Raw genomic sequence first — 22578 nt, 5'->3', positions numbered from 1 at the left:
GTGGAAATGGGTCCCGAGGTGGCGCCGGTTTTGGGGGGGCCACTCGCCCACCCAGCCCAGGTGCAGCCCTGCCCGGGAGGGGCGCCCTGCCTGCGGAGCCTCAGCTTGACCCCGCCTTAAATAACCAACTTTCCTGCCGAATCCTCGGGGGTTTGGGTGCCCAGTGCTCTGGAAACCTATTCTCTTTGGCTCAGCCAAAAGAAACCTCCCCTCCCCTGCCCCCTCCCCCCCCAGTAGGGTTAAGTCCAAGCAGCGAGGCCTGGCCTGGGTCCTTGTCTCCTTGCTGAGAAATCAACAAGGTGGATGGGGAAAAAAAATCAGGAATTTGACCGCCACCCTCACGGGCACAAGGAGAGGCAGGTGACACCAAGGAGGGGTGGGACGGTAGGGTGGCTTGCTCGTAGGGACTCCCACCCTTGGACCCCGCTGTCCTTTTCTATTTGTCTGCTCGGTGGTGGCAGCCGGTCTGATCTTGTCCGTCTGACTGTTCCTAAGTATGTAACTCTCAGTATTATTTGTGGTGGACGGTTCTGTGGTGAAAAAGGTTTATTCTATTTCTCATGGCTGCCTTGTACAAAATCCGTTAGAAAAGAAAATGTAAAATATCAGATTTCTAACAAGACAGAAACAGCATTACGGAGTTAAAAGATTTTTACAGCTGGTCTTGATTTTGATGTGAGATGGTTTTTAACTCTCAAATGTTGTCACTTAAATAAAAACCTTATTTGCCTTTAAAATGTGCTTTGCTCTGAACTAAGCCGAGAGACCTTTCCCGTTGCTCATGTTCCGCCTGAACTGGGGGCAGGCCGGCTTGGAGTCGGGGTGGATGAGGGCGACAAAGCCGGGCCCTAGACCACAGACCTATTGCTCAGAGTGGCGCAGGGGTAGGGTGACAACGGAGAGACGTCAGATACAGAAAGAGAGTCTTTATTATGAAAAAGCAGTGTTGTCTAGGAAAGTCGTACACTGGTTTCTTTCGAATAAAATGACGAAGCAGATTTCTTAAATAATTTACAAAGGGCAGAAATTGCTATTGAACAGGGCTACCTCTCCCTGTACGCCCACGGTGCCCTGTGCTGAGAGTGTAAATAGGTACCTGTGGACTCAGGTCTTGGGGCCTGGAACTCTCTCCCACCCCTTCTTCCGGGGCTCTGCTGTGGGCAGCAGGGCTTAGAATCTGGGTTCCCAAGAGCCCCTGCGCTGGTGACACAGGAGATGACTCTTTGCAGACCCTACTCCTGGGTGCACAGCTCAGAGCTCTCAAATATGACCTTGTGCTTGCACTTCACGTTACAAGTGAAGCAACTGTAAAGCTCACGTGTGGGATGAGTTTCTAAGCCCCAAAGGGGAGTAGAATGAGCAGTTCCCCCCGCCTCTCCGAGGCCTCCCCGAGTCACTCGCAGACTGCGGCAAGTGGTCACTGGCGGGTGGAGAAGTGGCTGGAACAGGAGGGCAGAGGCCCCCGAGCAGCCTCCACCTGGGCCCTTGTTAGTCCGGTCCCTGTTTGCAGCGGCCCAGGGGCACTGCCAGCTCCTGGGTCCTCCAGGAACTCCTGGGAAGCGTGGACCCTGGGGGTGAGGGCATGGTGGTCAGCTATGGCTTGCTTCCTGCAAGACAGAGCTCCCTTCATGCCCCTCACAGTGCTGAAGCCAGGGGAGGCGGGGACACCATAGACTGCCCCCCGAAATGAGGCGCTAGAAGGTGGCTGCGGCTGCCTGGGGCCCCAGTATGCTGTGCTCCATCAGTGATGGGCCCAGTGAGGTCAGCAGCTCCGGCTCCGAGCAGCTCAGAAGACTTGCACCTTCCTGCTCTGTGGGGCCCATCGGCTGTGTGGCTTTTTCCAGAAAAGACTCAGTTCTTTAACATGCCTCCAAGTATGTCTACGGGCTCGTGCAAGAGGAGGAGAAGGGGGAGGAGGAGGACACAGAGAAAGATGCTTAGGAGGGAGGGCATTACCTGAAGGATGCTGTCCTCAGTCATGAATGAGAGAAACAGTCATGTCGCCACTAGAGGTGGGAAAGCAGGAGGGACAGATGCCACTGGGTGCCGCAGGCTTTGAGGGACCCTCCCCGCCTGAGCTAGACAAGAGCAGACCTGGCAACGTGGCGGGGACATGGCCCACTCAGCGTGTAGTCAGAGCCGGCAGGGCCCCGCCTCAGAGGCCGTCACAGCCACGTACAAACGGCCCCCCAGTTAGGGCAGCTCCAGGCCCAGGCCCTGCCCCCGGGACGCTGTCCTAAGCAGACAGACCAGGCATTTCACAGCAGCCAGGATGCTTTCCCCAGTTCCGTGGGCGGGCAGGGCTGAGAGGAGCCATGGGGAGTGGCAGAGGAAGGGCGGGTCTTTCAGGAACCAGGGACCCGGCCACATGTGATGGACAAATGTGGGGGACCAAGGCCCAGGGGGCCACATACATGCAGGGTATGTCCTTAACCACCACCCCAATCTAGGTCTTTCATCAAGGAGGAGACCGAGGCATGTTGTAGAGGAGACAGAGGCTCAGAGAGGGAGAGTGGCAACCAGGGTCACACAGCAGGGCAGAGCCAGAGCCCGCCTGAAAAAAAGTGGCTGCTTCAAGGCGGACCCTCCCGGCCATGTCCCTTTGAAGCATGGTGTACCAGCTCACCTCTCCCCGGCTATGATGGCCTCATCCAGCTCTTGGGACAGCTTCTGGAGATGCTGGATTCCTGCCCCCACGGGCTCTAGGTCACTGTCAGACTCGCTGAACGGAAGGAAAAGCCACACATATCAGTCATTAGTTGGAAACCTGCGACAGGAGCCCTTCCCATCCAGCACCGGGCCTGGTGAATAGGCCCAGATGACCCACACGGGCTGGGAACGTGTCACCGCAGACCCCCATTCCAGGAAGTGACATCAGAGCAGCTTGGAGCAGATGGCAGAGAAAAGCTGGATCAAGGCCCACAAGGTCAAGGGCAGGTGATCTTGTAGACAGGTGAGCCTCAGCCCCCCAGATGGCTTCAAAACTTGCTTTTGGGCTCCCCAGGAGGCTTGGGTGACTGTGATACTCCCAGAGTTAAGCTCGCCTCTTCCTTTGGCAGACGGGGAAACTAAGGCCCTGAAGGACCTCCCCAGATCCCCCACTAGCAGGGCGCAGAGCTGGGCCGGAGCACGGATGTGACTCCGCTCAGGGTGTCCCTGGCTCCAGGTAGCCGCAGGAGGGGCTCAGCAGCCCCCAGGGCCCAGTTAGTGTTTGCGGGGCAGGCGTTACTGCACGTACCTGGGGGAGCAGAGAGGCTCTGCTGAGGAGTAGGGGCTCCGGAGGGCAGCCTCTCTCCTGGACCGCCGCCGAGGGTGGGCACGCGGGCCCATCTGGGTGGAGAGGAGGCGATGCTCCCTCTCCCGGGGGTCCAGGGTTGAGCAGGCAGGGGCAGCCACTGATAGCCGGGTGCTCCTGTGGCTCAGGCTGCGAGCTGGGGGGCCACTGCCCTTCTGTGCCCCTCTCTTCCTCCTCCTGGCTTTCACCTGGGTTTCCACCAGCCACTTGGTGCCACTTTGGCAGGACTCCTGGATTCTCTGTGACAGGTACACGGAAAGGTCAGCATGGACAAGCCAAGAGTGAGCTACCCCAGAGTCCCCAGGCCATACCCCCAACACTTCGGCCCACCAGCTGGTCCTACAAATCCAGGCAGCTTTTAGTCTCAAGGTGAGGGTTGCAGATGAGTCCATGTGGAATGGGTCCACGGCAAGGACCCAGTTCGGGGCCCCCGGGGATAAGTGCGTGGCCAGCAGCAGAACCATGCTGGCTCATGGAGTCTGCGTTTGGTCTAAGTCCAAACCCTCTTTCGGGACAGACTGACCCAGACTCAAAGGCGAGGCCCAGAGGAGAGCAGGCCTGCCCACGGGATACCGTGAAATAATTTCTCTCCCGGCTTCTGGTCTCCCTGACTCTAATCTACCGTCCACATTGTTGCACAGAGATCCTTCTCAGGGACTGACATTTGGCTCAGAAACTTCTCAAAGGGTCCAGAAATGCTTCCCTCTCCCAAACCTTCAGATTCCCACTCAGACAGCAAGGAGATGCCCTGCCCACCCCCAGTTCTCTCCTTGGAGGCCTGTCCACTCTCATAGCTCCTGTCTTTCCTAGGTGACACCTCCCCACACCTCCAGCTCTAGGTTTGGAGACACAGCCACTTGGGAGGCCCAGGGACCCGTCACCCCCAGCACACATGGCCTCTTCCTGCCCACACCTCTCATCTGATACCAAATCCTCTCAAAGCTACCGTCTGAGCAGTTCTTGAAGTTGCTCACTCCTCTGCAAGGCCAGACCCCCAGGCCCCCTCAGAGGCGAATCTTCTTCTAACCCCCTTTTCATCAAGTAGCTAAAGAACAAGTTCTAATATTGCTAATCGGACCCAATTCCCACCATGTTGCAAATTCTTCCCACTGGTTCCCAGGGCTCCCAGTCGCTCTTGGGAGCATCTACACGTGTTCGGCACACCCAGCCCCTCTCACGTCCCACGCTGCTCTCTGTCCTCCGGCCACACATAGGCTAAGTTCCTGCCAGTTCTCTTCAGCATCTTGCCCTCCCTCAGCCCTGGGTCTGGACTATTTCACCTGCCTTGTACACTCATACTTCCCCCTTTCCTGGGCGAATTCCACAGGATCATCTCCTCTGGGAAGCCTTCACTGACTAAGCTTCTTTTTGGTGTTCTCCCACCCTTAGCCCCTTGAATGCAATTTCCTATCACAATACAGCTCTATCATCTTGTCTTGTGAGGCTCTGTTCCCTCACAACACTGCTTTCATTCACTCATTCAGCTATCTGTTGAGCACCTGCTACGTGCCAGGAACTATTTGTTGTGCTGGGGACACAGCAATGAACAAATCAAAGGCCCTGTCTTCACAGAGTCTATATTCTTGGGGGCAGCTATCATCCAGCATCAAGAAAGCCCTCCATACCTGGACATGTTCGACATTACCTGGGACACGGCACCCAAGGCGTTCTTAGCTGAGCGAGCTGCAGCCTGGAGGCCCTGCTGTCCTGGCTGTGGGGTTTCCAGGCGTTTCCAGGAGGGGCCCGCCCTGAGGTTGAGGCTGACTGCTCTCAGGGGCAGCCTCCTTTGGAACTGTCTGCACAGGGAGTCCAGGGCCCCGCTGGAGGTGTCTGGGTGGCCAACTGCAGGCTGTAGGGCCTCGCTCTCCTCCAGCTGCCCCTGGTTCTGTAGGGACCTCCGACGCATGGAGGCCCCCACGGCCGGCCACCGAGAAGCCATCCGCCTGGCCGAGAGTCTGTTCTGCCCAGCAGACCCTGGAGAGGAGATCAAAGGGAGGTCAGCAAGGCATCCCCCCACTGTCCCATTCCCAGGCTTCAAAGACACCCTGAGTACCGGGGGAAGAGATGGGATGGGGGCCCATGGGGTGGGGCACTTGGCAACTGTGGGTGCAGGAAGGAGGATGCTTCCTGGAAGAGGGGTCAGCGAGGCCCAGAAGAGGGTAGAGGCTGAACAAGGCCGGTCAGCAATGTGTCCCGTGCTGCAAGTGTCTGAAACAAGCTGTCTTTTCATCCCAGCCTCCTTTCCGTTATCTGCCTCAGGCGGAGAGGGGGGCAGGACTTGCCGGCCGTCACCGAGCCTCAGCACTTGGTCCAGGGCAGGACCAGCGGCTCTTTCACGGGTTCGCCCTGACCCAATGCGCTCTGACGGGCTGACCAGACACCCCAATGTCCATCCGGCTATACCCAGAAGCCCCACATACCGTGTCCGTCCTAACGGGAGGTCCCCCCTCCCGTCCCTTCTTAACAGAGGCCCTACCACGCCCCTGCCCGCACTCACCCAACAGCGCCCAACGCAGACCAGAAGCCGAGCACAGCTGCTTCTCACCCATCCAGAAAATTTGAAACACCGGGCGGATCCGCCCCCTGGCCCTGTCCTCACAGCTGATTGGCTCCGTCCCCGTCTCGCTGCCTCGTCGGGGATCCGATTGGACCCTGCGCCCGCGGCTGTGAATCTTGCTCTCGGATTGGCCCGCCCGTCCCCATTCATGCCTCTGGATGTCTGGCGGGCCGGGAGCAGCGCGTTGAGGTCTCTTTGTATTCTCGGGTCCCGCCCGCTCAGCCTGCGGAATCCTTCTCCCGCGCCGGCTCAGCCCCGGCGCCACCTCCTGACGCTCGGTCCCCGGTCGCTGGGCTCCCTCCTTAACTACAAAGGGCTCTGGCTGGTCTGACCGGGCGGGGCGGAGGCGGGGTCCCGAGCTCCTAGCGGCCCCTCCCATCCTGCTTGGAGGTCTCAGTGGTTTTGTCAGAAAGAGCCTGGGCTGGGGGAGCTCGGAGCCTTGGGTTCCTGTGGAAGTTTTGTTTCAAACTTCCCTCGTGACCCTGTGCCTTCCTGAGACTGACCCTCTGTCCCCCAAACTTGCCACCCGCGCTGACCCCCAGGAAAGTCCATCCTGGAAGAGGGGACAGATTGGGTGCACCTCCCCTCCTCCTCCAAGTACGCTCCCCACCCCCTCCCTCCCCCGCCCCGTCCCCTCTATGCAGCTGAGTGCCTCCCTCCCTCCCTCCCTTTAGCATCCAAACTAAAAAGCCCACCATTTACAAAGCCCCGTCCCCCCTCCACCTCAAGGCAGCACTGGCCATGCTCCCCCTTCCGTTTCCTTACTGCCGTCCTCACCTAAAACCCTCCACCCCCCCCACCCCGAGTTTCGACTGATGGGCACCTTGGAGCTCAGTCCTTAACCCCATTCTTCACCTCTGGGTGATCTCACCCACACCCTTGCGAAGGGACCCTCCCCATGGGAGGAGGACGATTAAAATACGAGGCACTTACTATACACCAGGTACTGGTGTTCCAAGCACTTTACAGGAGGATCTCATGAGCCCCTCATTGCAGCCAAGGACTAGATGAGGAAACGGAGGTGTGGGGAGGTCAGGTGGGGCCCCAATTTCCCCCGGTTACTATGCAGCAAGGATTCAAACTCAGTCTGGGGCCAGGGTCCACGAGCCTCACCAGCGCACCACACTGCATCTCCTCAGCCTGCACCTCTCCCCGGCAGGTGTATCCAACCCTGGTCTCTCCCAGCCCCCCTTCTCCTCCTTCCCCACGTCCCCTCATGTGTCTTTCCAAATACCTACTTGTGTCTTGATAGATTCAGCCCTGTGCTAACAATGGTCAACAAAGTTCAACAAAACGGATGCATTCCTTACCTCCAGGAGCTCAGATCTAGTGTGTGGGGAGAAACGGACATGAATAAATTAAATAACCAGTAATCGATTCATCAAAGAAAATTATGACACAAAAATTATGTCACTTAAAGCTGAGACCTAGAAAATGAGTTCACCAAGCAAAGAATGTGTGTGTTTGTGTGTGTTTGAGTGTGTATGTGGGGAAGCGGGAGGCAGGGGAGGAGGTGCTCTTCTTGCACAAGGAACATCATGTTTGGGGGCCCAGGACCCAGGTGAGACCCCCAGCACACACACATATGTGTAACTAAAACAAAAGTTTCCTGAAACAATACTTGACTATGTGTGAGGTGCTTTGACATATTTTCTATTTCATTAAAAAAAAATAGTCCTGGTGACAGCTCGCTAAGTTTACGTTACAGTGGCTCTCTAAGGGTTGTGAGCTGCGGTTTGAAAAATGCTGCTCAGTTTTGCCTGCTCAACTTCCTCCCCTAGCTGAGTTGTTTCCCAAGCGTTGGAAGTGTGTGTTCCCACACTTCTTGTATGCTTGTTGGATTTATTATTGTAATTAGGGAATTTTTTTTTTTTACGGTACGCGGGCCTCTCACTGCTGTGGCCTCTCCCGTTGCAGAGCACAGGCTCCGGACGCGCAGGCTCAGCGGCCACGGCTCACGGGCCCAGCCACTCCGCGGCATGTGGGATCTTCCCGGACCGGGGCACGAACCCATGTCCCCTGCATCGTCAGGCAGACTCTCAACCACTGCGCCACCAGGGAAGCCCTGTAATTAGGGAATTTAATTCGTATCCTCTACCAATGAAATATGAGGGGGGAAAGCAGGAGTTATTATTTTTCTGGAAACTAAGTTGAACGTGTGGGAAAGACTCAGGGAAGATGACACACGTAGAAAGAAATCCTCCCAAATAGGTTGCCGTGTTGCCATTGTCCAGCCGTGCCTGTCTGCCTGTTGCAGTGCCTGGCTGGTACATCACGGGCATCTCTATGATAGCTTATATGTGTGAAGCCCTTACCATGTGTCTGCTAAGTGCATTTCCTTTCTTTAATCTTCCTTAATCCTCACAGCAACGTTATGAGGCAGGTACTATTTTTATTCCCGTTACAGATGACAAAACTGAGATTCAGACGGGTGAGGTGTCTCGCCCAAGATGGAACAGAGAGTCGGAGCTGGAATTTAAACCCTGAAGGGCTGACTCTGAAACCTGAATTCTTAACCTTAGATTCCACGGCCTCATCAAGCATCAGGAACGAGGGGTTGAACGCACGCTGACGCCCTCCCTGCTTGAAGCTTTCAGCCCGCCTCCCTCAGCTCTGTGACTGGAAGGGCAGGTGAAGGAGAGCGGTCTCCATGGCAACAAGAGGAGGAAGAAACAATTTCTTTTGAATGAGGAACCTCTCTATTGGCCTCCTGTGGAGGGTGGAGCAAGGTGGTGGGAAGGAAAATGTACGGAGGCAAGCAGGCTCCCAGCGGAGAGGTGGTGGGTACGGGGGCTCCTGGCCCTCCTTGTAAGGAGGAAAAACCAGTCCGTGGTTCCAGGCTGAGGCTTTCGGGGTCCAGCTCCATCCTTGCGTCTGTTGGGGAGGAGGTTGGAGAAGGAGAAGGAGCTCCAGCCCTGCCCTGCCCTGAAGGCTCCCTGTCCAACAGAAAACTTCCACCAGTTACCTTGACCTCATGGAGCGGCCAGTGTGATGGAAGAAGCAGACATTAAACTGTGCAAAATGTCATGAATGTGAAGTGCTAGGGGATGACGAGAGGGTGTAAAAGGAATGGGGAACCCACTGGAGCTGGGGGGTCGGGGCAGGCTTCCCTTAGCATATGATGTTTTAGCTGATGAGTTAGGGAGACAAAGCCGAAGAGGATTTCCAACAGAGGGGTCTGCAAAGGCTGATGTTGGGAGGCCAGAGCTCCATCAGGTTCCAGGAGCAGAGGAAGCCTGAGCGAGATGGAGAGGCCAGGAGCCGGATGGCAAGAGGCAGGGCTTGAAGGACCCCATCAGCCAGGGAAAGAGCTTAGAATTTATCCTGATGGTGGTGGGAAGCCTTTGTTGAATTTTCAGAGGGGACTGAGGTTATTAGAGTTGCATTTTTATGAAGTCCATTAGGAGGTTAGTTTGTGGGCCAAACAGTGGCTGGGGGTCCCTCTGGAGGCTGTGGCCTGAGCACCTCATTTTTCTCAGCAGTGAAACTGAAACTTCCGGCATCAGCTTCAACACCCCCTTCTGCTCGTACCCCTCAGCCTCACCAACCATGGGCCAAATTTGTCAGTTCAACCCCTAGGTATTTCTGCAATCCATGTGCGCCTTTCTTTCTTTCTTTCTTTTTTTTTTGGCCACACCATGTGGCATGCAGGATCTTATATCCCTGACCAGGGATTGAACCCACGTCCCCTACGGTGGGAGCGTGGGATCCTAACCACTGGACCACAGGGAAGTCCCCATGTGTGCCTTTCGACTCTCTGCAAAGGGAAGCAATTGAAACAGAAGGAGAGTTTTGAGCAATGTGAGACCCAGTTAGAACTTTTTCTTCCATTGTGAATGATATCATGGACAGAAAAATGCCTAAAACGTAAAGGCTAGTAGCATGAATACTTATAAAGCCAACACCCATGTAACCATCACCTGGGTGAAGAAACAGAGTATTGCCAGGACCCCAGAAGCAACCACTGCCCCTGCTCTGTGTCCTCTCTCCCTTGACTTTTATGGGAATCTCTCTGATTTTTCTTTGTAGTTTTACCATCTAAGTATCCATCTTGCCTCCTACACATGCAGACTGCTCTAGGTTGCTACGTGCCTGCAGAAAGAATGGAACAGAAAAGAAGGACCTCTGCAACCCCTCTCCACCTTATCCCCTGTCCCCAGAGAGAGATGGAGCTGGGGCCACAGTGGGGAGGTTCTGAGCACTCAGGGAGGGGTCCTGGAGGGGTGATTGGGCTGCTCCAGTCTGGGTTTGTGACCCAGACCAGTTGGCCCAGGCTTGGCCCTGCTGTATGCCAGTGGTTCCTCATGGGAGTCAAAACTTTTAGGGATGCTGGGTTTTGGGGTCCCACTCACTTTTCAGGGAAGTTTCTCAATTTCATAGAGAGGGAGGCAGGAGAGGTCGATTTTCCCATTTCAGTTGGGAAAATAGAGATAGGGTGGGAGATACCCAAAGCCACAAGGTCAGGAAATAAGAGGTGGGACCAGCCCTTTGAACGCAGCTCTCTTGGGCTCCTAGTGCTGTGTCCTCGTCTCTCCCTGCGGCAAGGTCACGTGTCCCTGCTCCCGGTAACATAGCCTCTGGTCAAGAAGAGAAAGTTCTGTGCTGTTCAGAATCCTTCTCACCCTCAAGGCCTGGGGGAGCCGGGGCATGAGAACTTGAATTGGCCACAAGGTGGCGCCAAACACCACATCTTCACATCATTTTTCACTTTTAAACCCCAAATGCCCAGAATAAGCTCTGCCTGGGTGCCAGGGCACAGGGATGAGACCCTGCAAAGGGGACGGGAGAGCTCACTGTCCTCAGCCAGACCTTGTAGGGGAGACAGGAGCAGGGCTGGTGGGGGTTCCTGAACTTTCTCCACACCTGCTCCCCTTCTCTTACTCCGTCTTAGTGCTCTCCCAAGCCAGAAACCTGCGGGCAGATCTTGGGGAGGAGATAGCGGGACACAGGAAAGAGGGAAGCAGGACTGCACCCCGGCCTGGGCTCCAAAAGGACAAAGAGTCTGAGACCAGGACCAACGCCCCAGGACCAGGCAGGGCAAAGGGGGCTTCCGGTGCCCCATCCTTTCCTCCTTCAGTGGCCTGAGGCCTCTCTGCTGCTGCTCACTCCTGATCCCCTGTCTTCTTCTTCCTTTTTTTTTTTTTTTTTTTTAATATTTATTTATTTGGCTGCACGGGGTCTTAGTTGCAGCACGCGGATCTTTGTTGCCACGTGTGGGATGTTCTCCGCGGTGTGCGTGATCTAGTTCCTTGACCAGGGATCGAACCCAGCCCCCCTGCATTGGGAGCGTGGAGTCTTAACCACTGGACCACCAGGGAAGTCCCCTCCTGTCTTCTTTAAGAAAGCTCCAGCTGTCTTCCCTCCTTCTTAGGGTGGGATAGAACACAAGCTGAGGCAGTAACAGTGGATGTCAGGCAGGGTCCCTGCATCGCTGCTAGAAGCAGAGGATGGGGCAGCGGCCAGGCTGCAGGGAGTGGCTCCACCTTATCCCTCTCATTCACACCCAACCCCCGCTCCGCACACCCCCGCCCTTCCCCGCCCACCCCCCCCCCCCCCCCCGCCATGACTCAGCCACCTAAGTGCCTTCCTCTAGGCAGATTATCTCAGCTGGGCTGGACGTCGCCCTGCACCCGGAGCCATGGATGCCACTCTGCTCCTCAACGTGGAAGGGATCAAGAAAACCATTCTGCATGGGGGCACGGGGGAGCTCCCAAACTTCATCACCGGAGCCCGAGTGAGTGGGGCCCGCCCCCCAGACCAGTTAGAAGCCCCCATGGCAGCCTTCTGCATTCCAGCTTGGCCACAGGGCGCTGCAAACAGCCTTCGTCAGCTTTGCCAACAACTGGCCAGGAGGTCCTTGCTGGAAGTATCAACCACCCCTCCCCTTGCCTCTGCCCCAGGCATCTGGGTAGCTCTGAAGTGGTGCCCATTCACGGGGTGTTTTTGATACTTTGCAAATTAAACTTCAGTGTGGAATGCGGGTGGGGCTTTGGGAATTTTCTGATGTCCCAAGATGCTGAGGGAGAAGGAAGGGCCTTCGGGGCTCAGGGTGGGAATCTCTGGTGGGCTCCTAGACGGGTGATGGATGTGTCTGGGTCTGCGGCCTCAGATCTAGGGCGTGTTTAAGGCAGGACTTCCTGACCTGCAGAGCTGTCGAGAGTGGGATGGGGTCCTTTAGGAGGGAGTGGGGGAGTGCAGGCTGGGGGGGGTATGCTCTAAGGTCCGATTGGGGTTGGGGGAGGACAGCCCAGGGAGTCGGTGACAGGGGGGTGGCTTCTGCTGGGCCTCGGGAGGTATGTCTAGACCAGGGTCTGCTCTCTTGGTGACCAGGTGACCTTTCATTTCCGAACCCTGAAATGTGATGAGGAGCGGACGGTGATAGATGACAGCAAGCAGGTGGGCCATCCCATGCACATCATCATCGGGAACATGTTCAAGCTGGAGGTCTGGGAGATCCTGCTGACGTCCATGCGATTCAGCGAGGTGGCCGAGTTCTGGTGTGACACCATCGTAAGTTGGCCCCGCCCACCCGCTTTGCAGGGCTGCTGTGTTTCAGGAAAGTGAGGGTAAAACAAAATTCTGGAGAAAGTACCCTGCCCATTCCTTCTCAGCTATGGTAGCGACGAAGATGGATTCCCCCAAAAGAATAGGTGCTGCTAAAGTGACAATCGGTGTCAAGGCTGGCTGGTGGGATGTGGGTGCAGGGCCCACCTCACAGCCCTCACTTTGGGGCAGGATTATTGGATCCTGGAGACTTTTGGCCACGGGTCATCTTCTGCTCTCCTCCCCACTCCTACCAACACTGCAAAATTGTTTTCTCATTTATGGCACCCTTAGCAATCATCCAGACAAGGCATTCTCCTCGGTGGTCCAGATAGAAATGGCAAAACTCACTGACCTTTAAACAAACATTTCTTGTGGAAACTTTCAAACTTATACAAAAGTCGACAAAAAGGTATAATCAACTTCCAAATAGCCATCACCCTATGCCAGGCACCATCACTCCACGGCCAGTCTTGTTTCATCTAAACTCATCCACTTTCCTTCCTCATCCCCTATGGTTAAAGCACATTCCGGACACCGTAGCATTTCATCTGTAAATACTACAATTTGTGTCTCTAAAAAGAAGGATATTAAAAAACATGACCTCAATATCCTTATTACATTAAAAAAACCCCAATAATTCCTTAATGCCATCTAATATCCAGCCACTGCTCAAATTTCTCCAATTGTCATTCACTCCTGCTGGTTGGTTTGCTCAAATCAGGATACAAACGAAGTCCATGCACAGAGCTTTGTTAATACATCTCTTAAGTCTCCTTTCGTTTATGGGTTCTCTCTCTTTTGTTTCCTGGACGTAGATTTGTTGAAGAAACTGGGTAACTTGTCTCGAAGTTCCCATGTTCTGATTTTGCTGGTTGCTTTGCCATGGAGTTGTCTAACACATTCCTCGATCCCCAGTATTTTCTATAAACTGTGTACCTCCACATCTGCTTACCTCTCTTACTGTGATGTTAGGATTGGTTGGTGGGCTCAGGTGTTGACAGCCTGACCCAGCCATTACCAAGCTCCTTCTTTTTTTTTTTTTTTTTTTTTGCCGTACGTGGGCCTCTCACTGTTGTGGCCTCTCCCGTTGCGGAGCACAGTCTCCGGATGCACAGGCCCAGCGGCCATGGCTCACAGGCCCAGCCGATCCGCGGCATGTGGGATCTTCCCGGACTGGGGCACGAACCTGCATCCCCTGCATCAGCAGGCAGACTCTCAACCACTGCGCCACCACGGAAGCCCAGGCTGGTAATTTTTATGCCACGATGATTACTGGTTTTTCCAATAGTCCCCCTCATCTCCCCCCAGCTCACAGCTGCTATGATTGCGCGCGCACACGCACACACACACACACACACACACTCTTCTTTCCAGAGTCATTTACCCACCTATACATCCATGTTTTATCCATCCTTCTATCCACACACTTAGGCATCAATTCATCCATCCTTCCCTTCAACCAGAATTATTCCTAATCCATTCTTCCATCACTAAGCATCCACCCATCATCTATCTGTAGGTCTATCTATCTGAAAACATTCAGTGCACCAGGTTTGGCCTGTGCTAGGTGTTAGAGACTAAACAGGCAAAGTCCCCATCCCTCAAGGAACTTGAATTCTGGAGGAGGAGCAGACACCTAAGCAATTACAATGCAGGGCAGGTAGCACCACGATATACATGAGTGAGGACAGAGTGGTTTAGAGCCACAGGAGGGGAGCAACTAACTGCTTGAGGATCATAGGAGGAATTTTTTCAAGAAGATGACATTGATTTGGGTATTGAAGGATGAATAGGAGTTCACCAGGCCTAGAAGTGGGAAGAGAGGTAGCATCCAGGCCAGGGAGTGTGAAGAGGCAGGGGCCGTCAGGGGCTCTGGGAGCTTCTGCCCTGAAATATACTACCACCCCCTCTACCCAGGGAGCACACTGGTCTCCATGAGGAATTTTCTGCTGGTGCCCAGCCTGGTGAGGCCAGGGGTTGCAAACTCAAATACCACAAGGGCCAGGGCCCCTGGGTGACTGAAGGTCATCTGCTCCATCCACAGGGGGCAGCTGCTCCTGAGCTCCCACGGGATAGCTGCTGTGAGAAAGGGGCAGGTCCGGTGTGGCTGGATAGTCTGAGTTTTATAGACAAACCAGAGATTTTCATTAGTCCATGATTTCTCTCAGTGCTTAAGTGTTGGCAACTAATTACGTGAAGGATAAAACAAAACGAATCTGGGAGCTGAATGTGGTCTCCAGGATGTCAGTTTGCAATTTCCAGATAGACAGAGCCCCTCAGACAGAAACAGGCTGTGGCCTTGAAGCCCCAGAGAGGCGCAGTGGTCCTGGGGTCCCCCTGCCCAGTCTCAGCGGAGGTGCTGCAGAGGTGGGTGCAGGGCCCTGGAGTTCTGCTCCTTCTTCTGGCCTGTTTTCTTCTTCTTGGGATGTCTGCCCACTCCCGGTGGCATCCTACAGTCCACCGTGCCAACCAGCATCCCTGGTAGTGCTAGGGTGGCAGGTGGCTAATGGGACAAGGCATTGGTCTGAGGTCATGTCCAAGCAGCCTCCCATTCCTGGGGTCAGCAGCTAAGCACTGACTTTCTGGGAGGCAGGGGGCTGCGAGCTGGGGCTGCCGTGTGAGGGCCAGGACTGCGCCCTCCCCGCAGCAAGCCGTTCCCGGGGGACCCCTCCCTCCCTTCATCCAGCTTTAATCTCAACAGGCTTAACTGCCATCTGGTCACCCAGCTCACAAAGAAGCCGAAGGTACTCCAGGCTAATCCTGGCTGGTGGAGGCAGGGAGGGGGTGACCTTCATGTCCTTGCTGGTGACTTGGAGACCAAGCTGAACCATTCCCGCCCCTTCACTTTCCCAGTGCTGTGTCTTTACTGGAGTTGCGGTGCAGGAGCCTGAGATGGGCCATCTCAGGACCCAGCCCCTGGAGAGCGGCTCTCAGAGCTTGTCTGTGGGGCATCCCAGCTCACAGATGGGGCAGCTGAGGCCTAAGATGGCCTAAAATGCCACAGACCTTGCCTGAGGCCAAGCAGCTGATTTTCCTAGCCTTCTTCCACCCTGAGGGTGGCCACCCCAGCTCCTGGTGCTGGGTGAAGCTGTGATGAGCTGGCCCTATATCTGCGCCATCTCATTTATTTAACCCCTACACCAGCCTATCAGAGAGGTGCAATCCAGGGGGCGGGAGCTCAGGGAGCTGCAGTGACCTGGACTCACTGCCAGTCAGCAGCACCATCAGGACACCAACCCGGCCCTCTTGGGCCCAGAGCCCTGCTCCTTCCACAGCTCTCCATGCTCCCGTCCCTGCGGGTCACAGGCTTCACGGACTGAGGGTCTCCTTGGGAGAGAAACCCGTTTGAGTCGACCACAAGGGCCAGCAAGAGGCAGCATAGCATTGGGGCTAAAGCATGGTCCCCGGAGCTGGGTTTGAATCCTCTCATTTCCTAGCTGTGTGACCTTAAGCAAATCACTTAACCTCTCTGGGCTCTAGTTCCCACATCTCTAAAATGGGGAGAATAGTAGGGCCTCCCTTGTTGGGTCACCTTAAGGATTAAAGGAGCTAATAGGTGTAGCGCGCTCTCCCTGGCACACAGGTAACCACGGTGATTAGTGGGGGTATGCTGGGGTGATGAGTAGTAACAGCCATAGGGCAGGTGTAGGGAGAGAGCAGGAGTCCTTCCCTGGGGGCGTCCCAGAGTGGGGCTCTCTGTGGCCCAGCTGGCTCTGAGCAGACAGCCTGATGCCATCCACCCAATTTTCCCCACAGCACACTGGGGTCTACCCCATCCTGTCCCGGAGCCTGCGGCAGATGGCGGAGGGCAAGGACCCCACTGAGTGGCACGTGCACACGTGTGGGTTGGCCAACATGTTCGCCTACCACACTCTGGGCTACGAGGACCTGGATGAGCTGCAGAAGGAGCCGCAGCCACTGATCTTCGTAATAGAGCTGCTGCAGGTGTGACCCTGGGGCATGGGAGGCGGGGTAGGTACTGTCCCAGCATCAAAGAGCAACAGGGGTCAGTGGGCATCAAGGGGAGCCCAGCCCCACGGGTCACTGGACATCACCCAGTTCCTCTTCAGAGAACGATAAAGCATTCATAAACCACAGGGGAACTGGAATTGGACCCTTCCCCCCAAAAAACGGTACTTTGCCTTTTCCAAGGGAAAAGCCCTTTTGGGACTAATTTTTAAAAATGGTATTTTCTTCTTGGAGGCATTTTATTTCTATTGGTTATCAACTTCCATTTTTTCCCAAAAGTCTAGAATTACATCCTCAGCCCCAGTCCCTATGGTTTGTGGGTTCCGATCTCATTCTCCAGTAGTGGGAGAGGCTGCATGGAACCATCCACAATCTCTCCCCCAGACCCCAGAACGATTGATGGCCCTTGTCTGTGGGGTGGTGGGAGAGGGTCGAACCAGGGCAGGCCTCAGCTAGTGGCCAAGGCTGAGGCTCAGCCTGAGGGCAAATAAACAAGAACTGTGTCACCAAGGGGCCTGCTTGAACAGTTGTGCGGCTTGGGCACTGCAAGAGGGCATCCCCTATAAGGTGCTCATGAGAGACATTATATATTTGTGCTTTTATAATAATATTTTTCCAACAGGTGGCAATAAAGTGTCCTGTTCTAATGAAACGAGTATCATGGCCATTTTCTGAATATTAGAAGTAAAGTGTGTTGACCAAGGAGTACCTTTTCTTAATTTGCACAAAGGCTCTGATCTAGGGTAAGGCCCTGGGTGGGGGGCTTGTTGCTTCCTTCCCCTGTTTGTATGTGTTTGGCCAGCAAGCATGATTCTGCCCACGATCTTCACTGTGGAAAATGAAGAGCTGACTTCAGCAAGATGTGCTGGGTCCACTTTCTCTGGTCCCCTGCAAGGGAAAGGGCCTGCCCTGCTGGGCTTCGAGCACTCGGGGTCCCTGCCTTACTGACCTGCAGCTCTTGGGGCAGGTGGAGGCCCCCAGCGAGTACCAGAGGGAGACCTGGAACCTGAGTAAAGATGAGAAGATGCAGGTGGTGCCCATCCTCCATGGAGAAGGAAACAGGCTCTTCAAGCTGGGCCGCTACGAGGAGGCTTCTACCAAGTACCAGGAAGCCATCGTCTGCCTGAGGAACCTGCAGATCAAGGTGGGAGGCTGCCCGCCAGGGGGCTGGGAAGTGGGGTGCATGTGGGGGGAGCAGCCCTGCACTGGCCCTGGCCGCGGGGGACAGGGGTGGAGGCAGGGCAGCAGCAGACCTTTCTTCACCGGGCAGGAGAAACCCTGGGAGGTGCAGTGGCTGAAGCTGGAGAAGATGATCAACACCCTGATCCTGAACTACTGCCAGTGTCTGCTGAAGAAGGAGGAGTACTATGAGGTGCTGGAGCACACCAGTGACATCCTCCGGCACCACCCAGGTGGGTGGCGTGAAGCGGGTCCGGGGTTGTGGTGGGTAGGGTGTCCAATCCCGCCCAGGGGCCCAGAGTCACGTTTACAGACCTCCGGTGGCCTTCTCTTCTGACCCTGTCAGGGCGTCAAAACTCGCCTCCACGCAGCAGGGTTTTCCCAAGCCTATAACGATATCACAGATAATGGATGAGCTGTGCTTATTGTGGGAGGTATTTTATCTTAAGGTGCATTAGGGCAAAATATAAGCAGTTCACCAAACCTGTGTGGAGCAGTAAACGGGTTTTAAAAATGGGGGCAATCAATACCGAGAACAATATTAAGTACATTCTAGGATCCGTGATGCGCGGAAATGGCGATACTTGTGAAGACGATGTTTGAGGAACGTTACAACATCACTTACTCTGCGTCACACGCTAAATTCTCTGCATTTATCATTTCATTTAATCCTTATAGTGACCGTAACGGACAGGTGCAGGGATTGGGCCTGGAGCTTGTACCATGTGGGGCGCTTCTGTAAGAAAAGAATAGAAAGTTGTGAATGTAAAATAAGTTGCAGGGCCTTGGAAGGGTCCGCGGAAGGGAGGGAAGTAGGTACTGCGATTATTATCGTCCGTATTTTATAGTGGAGGAGACGGGCTCTGGAGGTACAGAGAGGTTAAGGATCAGGGTCAAGGTTAAGGGTTGTGTAAGCTGGTCAAGCCCCGCCGGGCGCGGGGTCGGGGCTGCCTCTGGGGCTGGGTGGCGGATCCAGCTGGATCTTCCCCGCAGGCATCGCGAAGGCCTACTACGTGCGGGCCCGGGCTCACGCCGAGGTGTGGAATGAGGCAGAGGCCAAGGCGGACCTGGAGAAAGTGCTGGAGCTGGAGCCGTCCATGCGGAAGGTGGTGCGCAGGGAGCTGAGGCTGCTGGAGAACCGCCTGGAGGAGAAACGCGAGGAGGAGCGGCTGCGCTGCAGGAACATGCTGGGCTAGTGCGCAGGCGCCAGGCCTCCCGCCTCAGGCCCCCACCGCCATCGGCCCCTCCCCTCACCCTCCCCAGCCCGCCGCCACTTCGCCGCACACTGACTTCGCCGCACACTGACCCCTCCGCCCCAGCAGGACAGCAGGGCACTGGGCAGCTAGCAGATGGCCTGGCCGTTTCTGGTTCAGTTGGCCAGGATTTTGGTGTCACTTTTTAAACTTTTAATTTTAAAAGTCAAAATAATGTATGTGTCGACTGAAAAAGTAATGCACAGCCTAGAGGTTGAGAATTCTGTTTTATTCAGCGGACTTTCTGAGGACTCCCGCCCCAGAAGACAGCCTCTCAGATAGCCCTGAGGGACTGCTCCGAAGAGGTAAGGGAGGAGCCAGGATGTATAGGAGTTTTTGCAACAAAGACCAGATAGTCGGAACTTCAAAAGATTACCGTTAATGAAAGAAAATCAGACATCTCAAGTTAATGAGTTTAGCACTTTTCTAGGTGTGGGAAGATGCAAAAGTCTGGGCTCCTTGAAAACATTCCTTTGAGATACACCTTAACTATTATATGTAGGCTCAGCATCCTGCTTTTCTCCATCCTGAATCCTCTCAGGGTGCACATTGTGGGTGGCTGCAACATCCTTTGTTTACTAGCGTGGCAAGCAACATTTTTTATTGATACATGCCAGGGTTAACAACAACAAAAAAACCCCCAAACCCCAAAGGGCACAGAAGAGCTTATGGATAAAAATGAAGTTTCCTGCCCTATCTCTCCCATCCCTTAGCCTAGAGCTAGCAGGGTTTTTTTGTTGTTGTTTTGTTTTTGCGGGACGCAGGCCTCTCACCGCCGCGGCCTCTCCCGCTTCGGAGCACAGGCTCCGGACGCGCAGGCTCAGCGGCCATGGCTCACGGGCCCAGCTGCTCCGCGTCACGCGAGATCCTCCCGGACCGGGGCACGAACCCGCGCCCCCCGCATCAGCAGGCGGACTCCCAACCACTGCGCCACCAGGGAAGCCCCGAGCTAGCAGTTTTAATGGACCCTGTGTTTTACTCTTTTGGTAGTTTTCTCTATCTCCATATGTTTAAATCAGCTTTCCCATTTTTTTTTTTTTTCTGTACGCGGGCGTCTCACTGTTGTGGCTTCTCCCGTTGCGGAGCACAGGCTCCGGACGCGCAGGCTCAGCGGCCACAGCTCACGGGCCCAGCCGCTCCGCGGCATGTAGGATATTCCCGGACCGGGGCACGAACCCGTGTCCCCTGCATCGGCAGGCGGACTCTCAACCACTGCGCCACCAGGGAAGCCCCCCCACGTGTTCTTTTTACCCCACGTCAATGAAAAGTGAGAATTGAATGCTTTGATGCTTTCTGATCCCTTCCTTCCCTCCCTTCTCCTAATTTCGGATAGTTACGTTGCTGGTTCTTTGCTGGGTTATTTTTGTAACTTGGTATTTATTCTTCACCTAGAACTCTCTGCTGGGCCGCAGGGACTCTCTTTTGTGTAGGATGAGGGTGGCAGCATTGGGACCTCCCCTCTCATGTCCCACTTCTTCCTCCCTAACCGGTTTGATGTACCTTTACTCTCCCATCATCCTGGCTGTTAACGTCTGTGTTCTGTCTGTCACCAAAATGAAGTCTTCTATGCTTTGTTCATTGGTTGACTCTAAAATCTGAAAAATCAATAGACATCATTTACCTGAATATGGCCGTGTAGTGTAATTGCAGTTTTCTGTGGTTCCAAATTCATGACCCCTGGACCACCAGAACGAGGATATTCCTGGCTACTGGAGTGGCAGCGTCTATTTTAACATGGGATTTTCCCCCCTTCTTCCTCCCTTTTGTGGCACTAGGAGATTTGAGGTTTAAGTCCTCCGACCGTGGAGGAAAGAGGGTTAATTTTTGGTTGAATCAGGCTCGGTGTCTGATGGGCTGCCAGGTATACTGTCAGAGAACGAGGTGGAGATTTTAAAGTAAGTCCAAGGAAGGGGACATATGACCTGCAGAAGACGGAAGGAAGGAATGTCCTGAGGCCGGAAAGAAGGCTCTGAGCTAGAGAAGGCGGAGCAGGGTGGAGGCTGTGGGATGAGAGCAGAGGGGACCTTCACCTGCTCCCGGCTGCCCTGAAAAAAGGCCTGGGTGGTGTCTGGACAGCCAGAGTCTCAGGGGCAGCTCAGAAGCAGATGAAGAGCCTGGCAAATGGCATTATTTGAGGACAGGAACTGTGGTCTGCAAGCTTCCCAGCCTCCACTGTCCTGTCCATATTCTGTTTGCAGCGTCCCCACTACTTCCCCTTTTCCTGGGGACAGTGAAGATCTCACTTGATTTGTGGTCCCCCCAGTGGGATTGATGCCTGAATGTATCCCAGGACCCTGTGTGGTCCTGTCCAGTGCATCCTGGGTGGAAGGCTCCCCTCCTGATGCCCCAGGACATTTGCAAGCCCAAGAACAAAGAGGGGTAGGGGCCAGGACCCCCGTGAAGTGTGGCGGGAGACACCCTGGCATTCGTAGTTGAGGAGGTGTTGAACTCAAAACAACTGGAGATCCCCCCCACCCCCAAACTGCAGCAGCCATTTGAGACATTTCTATTACAAAAGCCCTGGGAATTCTTTCTCACATGGCATCCAGTGGATTAAAATCAAGCCACATTTTGGTTCATGACTTTCTAGGCCAGCTTTCCCCCAGCCTCATCTGCACCCAGCATTTCTAATTGCCTGTCTTTTCTTTTTAAATGGGGGACACAAATCATAATGTGCCTTTGACATACCCTCAGCTTCTTAATCATGGTTTTTGCATGGTCTCTCTTTTCTTTCCTGGTCCAGCCCTCTTGGTCTTCTCAGTGGACTCCCTCCTGCTAATTTTTGCCTCGTCAGGCACGCTTTTTGTGTGCTGCTCTTGTGTGAATTCGTGTGTGTGTGTGCGTGTGTGTGTGTGTGAGAGAGAGAGAGAACAGGGACACACCATCCTCTTGTTACTGTCATCCAAAGGCAGCGAATGGGACAACACCACCACTTTTCAGAATTCATGGCATCTCATACTTCATCTCACTAGTGCCGGGGGAGGTGGAATGCAGAGATGGGGAGAGCTGACTCCGGGCCCCATAGCAGGCAGCCTCCCCAGCCAGGCCTCTGGTCCTTGCACTGGCTTCCTTGTGTCTCCAAGGAGGTCTTGGCTGGCCAGGTCTAGGCCGGTGCATGCAGGAAGTAGCAGGAGCATCTCCTGAGGGTCCCTTTTGACTGTTTCCAAGGGATCTAGCTGGAAGCCTTTGTTTTTGAGCGGCCAGCAGGGGGCAGCAGAGAACAAGTAGATTGTAGTTCCTGGTCCAGGAGCTGGACTTGGCCGGGAAAGCTCTGGGCTCTGGAGGTGGCGGCCCTCCAGGGGCCCTGACCACCCCCACTCCTACAGGGTCAGGCTGACTGGCAACAGGGGGGAGGTGTTTAGAACCATGGAATCAGCATGCCTCAGTCTCATCCCCTTGTACAGATGGGGAAACTGAGGCTCAGAGAAGGCCAGTAACTTTCTAGATGCCACTCCAAAGCTGGGGTAGATGGGGGTTAGCATCCAGGTTTCCAGGATTCTGGGCTGGGCCTTTTTGTTCTACATTGTGTTGCTTCCCTCACCAGACAGTCCATACAGCGGTATGATGTTTTTTTTAAAAAACGAAAGGAGAGGCCTTCCCTGGTGGCACAGTGGTTGAGAGTCCGCCTGCCGATGCAGGGGACACGGATTCGTGCCCTGGTCCGGGAAGATCCCGCATGCCATGGAGCGGCTGGGCCCGTGAGCCATGGCCGCTGAGCCTGCGCGTCCGGAGCCTGTGCTCTGCAAGGGGAGAGGCCACAACAGTGAGAGGCCCGCATA

The 22578-nt window shown here is 54.8% G+C and overlaps 2 protein-coding genes across 2 annotated transcripts; one reads left to right on the top strand and one right to left on the bottom strand.

Annotated features, from left to right (window-relative positions):
- Window positions 1-1972: 1972 nt before the first annotated feature.
- On the bottom strand, window positions 1973-5844 carry PIMREG (PICALM interacting mitotic regulator; the record flags this gene model as incomplete). Its single annotated transcript, XM_079724978.1, has 5 exons — window positions 1973-2006; window positions 2627-2722; window positions 3239-3534; window positions 4941-5269; window positions 5793-5844. 5 exons carry the CDS (start codon window positions 5842-5844, stop codon window positions 1973-1975), a joined length of 807 nt encoding a protein of 268 aa, XP_079581104.1.
- Window positions 5845-11490: 5646 nt separating this feature from the next.
- Window positions 11491-18742, top strand: AIPL1 (AIP like 1 HSP90 co-chaperone; the record flags this gene model as incomplete). Its single annotated transcript, XM_079726423.1, has 6 exons — window positions 11491-11586; window positions 12183-12362; window positions 16155-16343; window positions 17335-17511; window positions 17638-17779; window positions 18540-18742. The coding sequence occupies 6 exons, from the start codon at window positions 11491-11493 to the stop codon at window positions 18740-18742; spliced, it is 987 nt and encodes a 328-aa protein (XP_079582549.1).
- Between the last annotated feature and the right edge of the window lie 3836 nt (window positions 18743-22578).

The sequence above is a fragment of the Hyperoodon ampullatus genome (assembly GCF_949752795.1).
Source record: "Hyperoodon ampullatus genome assembly, chromosome: 19".
NCBI classification, from domain to species: domain Eukaryota; kingdom Metazoa; phylum Chordata; class Mammalia; order Artiodactyla; family Ziphiidae; genus Hyperoodon; species Hyperoodon ampullatus.
The sequence above is the reverse complement of the archived record's forward strand: the minus strand, read 5'-3'. Positions and strand labels throughout refer to the sequence as shown.